Source organism: Populus trichocarpa, chromosome 1 (genome assembly GCF_000002775.5).
Source record: "Populus trichocarpa isolate Nisqually-1 chromosome 1, P.trichocarpa_v4.1, whole genome shotgun sequence".
Classification (NCBI taxonomy): Eukaryota; Viridiplantae; Streptophyta; class Magnoliopsida; order Malpighiales; family Salicaceae; genus Populus; species Populus trichocarpa.
Genome location: NC_037285.2, coordinates 8,136,475 through 8,141,081, shown reverse-complemented (window position 1 = coordinate 8,141,081; position 4,607 = coordinate 8,136,475). Strand labels below are relative to the sequence as shown.

General features: G+C 31.1%; 1 protein-coding gene across 1 annotated transcript; it reads right to left on the bottom strand.

Annotated features, from left to right (window-relative positions):
• Positions 1-2,326: 2,326 nt before the first annotated feature.
• LOC7479301 (zinc finger protein CONSTANS-LIKE 7) lies at positions 2,327-4,607 on the bottom strand. Its single transcript, XM_002297983.3, has 4 exons — positions 3,752-4,607; positions 3,466-3,645; positions 2,865-2,993; positions 2,327-2,743 (listed from the first exon to the last, which is right to left on the bottom strand). Exons 1-4 carry the CDS (start codon positions 4,361-4,363, stop codon positions 2,648-2,650), a joined length of 1,017 nt encoding a protein of 338 aa, XP_002298019.1. The 5' UTR covers positions 4,364-4,607; the 3' UTR covers positions 2,327-2,647.

Here is a 4,607-nt window from a genome sequence, read left to right as displayed (position 1 = left end):
TCAAATTTAAAATAAAAACAAAATGACATGCCAAATTTGTTGTTAAACATAGTAGTGTGAATCAAAAGGAGAGGAGAGAAAAAAAAAAAAAAGACCACTACACACCACTAAACATCACACGCGCCGCACCAATAAAAAGATCTCATCGTGCCGCTTCTGACACAATTATGGATGGTAGTTTAACACCATTTAAGGTAGCTACACGATATGCTATAATGCGATGAACTAGCCTCCAAATGCACTATCCAATTTGCACTGTACATTTATCTTAACCCTCTATATTTTTCTCACATTTTCTCACATTTTACTTTGATCCATTAACATTTAATTAGTTTACATCAGCATAATTTTATTTTATTTTTTCATATTAAACATCAATCAAGTACCATAATTTTCTCTTGACATTGTGAGAACCACATATCGATGCAACAAAAACAAACTACAATGTTAGATAAAAAAAATAAAATTCAGTATGAAAGAATCAAATGAGATTAAAAAAAGTTAAGTGACTGAAAAAAATAAATCATGCAAATCAGTCTTTGATGTTGGCAAATAAAAGGGACTAAATATTTTTTTAATATTTAATTTTGATATTGAATCTCTAATTTTTTTTAAATCAATAAAATTAAATTTGATTCTCTTAAATTGAGCATCAATTAAGCGATATAATATTTTCTTGACATTATGAGGTCTCCATATGCAAGCATAAGATAAACCACGAAGATGAATCCTACATCAATACAATGTTAAATGTAAAAAACTTAGGGACCAATAAAAGAGCTCACTATGTGAATCTAATGAAAGCTCTTACGGGATATTGTAAATGTCTGATGCCTCTTAGTTTTAGTTTTTATTTTTAAATACTATCATTACTAGTACGTTCTTTTTAGCATTAAACCATTTAGACTAATAAGGGAGGGCTTTTTTGGTCTAGCTAAATAAACGTGGTACGTTTTTTTTTTCTCAGTAAAGCTAACAAGTGTTCACAATTCATGTGTTTAATAAAACCGATACCTCAGTGTTTATGAATATTTCAATTTTCTAATTAGATGATGAAAAAACAAATAATGATAATAAATGGACTAAATAAAAAAATTAATCACAGTATCCTGGAAAAAAGGTTTTTGTTCAAAAGAGAAAAAAAAGAATAAAATTGGGTAAAAAAAAGATAAAAAAACCCGGCTCGAGTCAACCCGAGTTAGCATGACAAACTATAACCATAGTAATAACGATTTAGCCAACCTTGTTTAATCCACCAAACCTGTGATCTAGGTCGTGAGATCAAGATAACCCGATAGAAAAGAAAACAAAGAAATCACAAAACCTATATTTTTTTTTATAAAAAACAATGTTGAATGATAAAGTCAGCATAGGAAATAAGAAAAAAAAACAAAAAAAAATTGATATAAATCTGTGTTAGTTTTTCAAATTCGTGACTTAGGTCATTAGATCAAAAACATCCTATTTATAAAAATCACGAAACCCAATTCTCAACCAATCAAATATTAAAAGATAAAATTAAAAAATATATATTCAATTATACAAAAGGATCCAAAAAAATAGCAATAAAAGAATGATGATTAAATTTGAATTAAAAAAAAAATTAGATAACAAGTATAAATTTTTGATTGAAAGGTGAAATTGAAAAGAAGAATCAATATAACAAAAAAGACTAAAAAAATCAAAAGAATAAAGTTCAAATTGAAAAAAATAACATATCATCATAAATTGGGATTGAAAGATAAAATTGAAAATAAATCAAAATTTTACAAAAGAACCTAGAACAAAAATTAGAAAAAAAAATAAGAATCGAAGTTGAAATATCAATAAATAAAAGGACAACTTTGAAATTTTAAATGTCTGATGTAAATTTTAAGGGGAGAAGAGAGAAAAAAAAAGAAAAAAAATATCGCCAACAATAAACCGCTCCATTATACCGTTGCCGCATTCCAACTGCTAATTAATTATATTTTATATTTATTAATATAATACTAAATTACTCCGTTATCAACTTAATTATAACTATAAAACAGGTAAAAATTAAAAAATATTTTAATCAATATAAAAGTATGAAAACATCAATATAATAATAATAATAATAATAATAATAATAATAATAATAAATAATGAACATTATTAAAAACCGCAAAACTTATAATAGCCGGCCAATTGATGGAAAAGGTGAAACCATTATTACAGTTTTCTAGTGATGTGAGCATGCCTCCAACTCACCAAATTTCATGTTTGTTTATTCCTGTATTCTGGCAGACAAAAATAATCACCATGGGAGACTAATTGCACACCAGAAAATCTAATAAACTCCCTGTGAAGCTAGAACGAGGATATAATTTTATTTAAATGACCTCTAGAACTTGCAAAGAGTCAAGATAGAGTCATTGTTTATTGATCACCATATACATTCATAATGATAGAGATGATTACAAACGTGGATTAAAAAAAAAAAATTAACTACCAAAGCTAGCTAACTAATTAAAATACATCTACCTACCAACTACAAACCTTTAACCTAGGCAATAACAACAAACATATATTAATGCAACAATGACTTATTCCAAAGGGACCTTTTCCCCTCATGTTTTCTGGTCCTCATTGAACATCCTAGTTTCTGCAGAAGTAAAATCCCATATTAGTAGCCATAGTAGTACTGAAACTGAGGTTGGGCAAAACCTCCCGGTGATCCTCTAATTGCCCCGTCGTCTTCCTCCTCGTGCAATCCATCAAGCTACAAGATTTAAAACAAAAACAACATTGCACGCTTTCAGTTTACAAGCTGCATTTCATCAATCTAAATAAGATGATAAAACCTTACAGTAAACAGACATCAAATAAAACCAATACGGTACCCATAGCTCTTCCTCGTCTTCGTCCCTCGTAGAACATGCAACCTTGGGGGTCTCACCAGTTTCTTCGTTTCGTGCGAATCTGCCACGTATACGTGGCCTGTTGTCCGCTAGTGTTTTGCGGCATGCATACTTGTATCAACACAACAATAATAATTAATCAACCTATATTAATGGATGATTATATATATATATATATATATATATATATATATATATATATATAATCTTTTGTATATTAGCCATTTCTAAAACATTCTTAGCTGATATAATATTAATTATATATTTCATTCAACAACAAAAAAAATGTAAGTTTTTTGTGTTTTTGACCATGGCTTGACTCATTTATATCCTCTGTCACAGTTAGATGAACAAACTTTTTAGCTAATAAGACTTGTAATCTCGTTTCTGATGGGATTTTAGGCTGACCATTTATATTCAAAGTCTCAGACTAGTCTATTTATAAAAAATAAATTATTTCTCATAATCTTATTAAATCCAAACCCAAAATAATAATAGCGTTAATTATTAGCAATGTTCTAACACCACTGTCTTAAATATGCGTACAGCATTTGTTTAGTCATTTAACTAAAGCAGGTCTTACCTTAATGGTCTTGCTGAAGTTTCTCTGGTTACGTTTGGCTCTATACTTTGAGATTCTCTCCTTCCTTTCTTCAGCACTGTAACGTCCAACTTTGAAGTTTGAATCTTCAATAAACGAGCTCTCTGTAGCTAAAGGACTTGAAAAGGACCTCTGTGTTGTATGCGGTGTTTTGTTAATACTCTAAAACAAATCAAGACAAAACAATATTCCATTAGCCATTGATGACAGAGAAAACAGAGCAAGATCAGGGGACTAGACTCTAGAGTAGATTAGTGAGTGGTTTTACTTGTAAATCACCAGCGCTGCAAACCCTCCTCAATTGACCAGCAAGAAAGTTGTTTTCAGGTAAGCTTAAGGCTTGGCCTTGATAATTTGGAGATTCGAAGAGAGTATCAAAGCGAGGTTGAAAGAGAAAGCCAGGGTTGCCTTCAAAAGAATTGCTACTATAGCTTCTTTGCATCATCTTTGCCACATTTTCTACACCACTATAACTATGAGGCATAAAAGATTGTTGATTGTAAGAGGGATCAAAACCCACTTGACATTCCTCAGTTTTCACCCCCAAAGCATCCAAGCCAGGGAAATTACCATACCCATCAGCCAGATTTTCACTATTGGCTAAAGCCTGCAAATGGTTTGTGTAAAGTGACAAGTTCTCTAGTTGGTGACTTGGAGGTGAAGATGAGAGAATACTTGGGTTAAAACTGTCTACAAATTTAGAATTTTCAACTGGGCATTGAATGTTTTGGTTGTTTGAGAATTCTTGAAGAATATCAATGGAAGAGTCGCGAAAAGGGGAGAAAGGGTCAGAGAAGAAAAGATCACCTTCTGGAGAGACTATTTCTGGACTTGAAAGGTGGTAGAAAGAGGCATCAAGAACGTAAAGATCAGAAGACATTTCGTTAAGCCCAATTCTTCGAGAGAATTGAACTCTAAAAATACAAGAAAACTAGGACAAGAAACCTGAGAGAAGTTTTTGTTCTTGTTTCTTTGCTTATTATTTTTGTGTTTGGGAATGGAACTGCCACACAGCAGCACAGGTGACACTTGGGCTCTGACTAATTTAATCAAGGCATGTCATTGCTTTAGCAACAAGACAAAATACATGCCAAGTTTCCTGCTCTCTCTCAGAGTTGAAACAA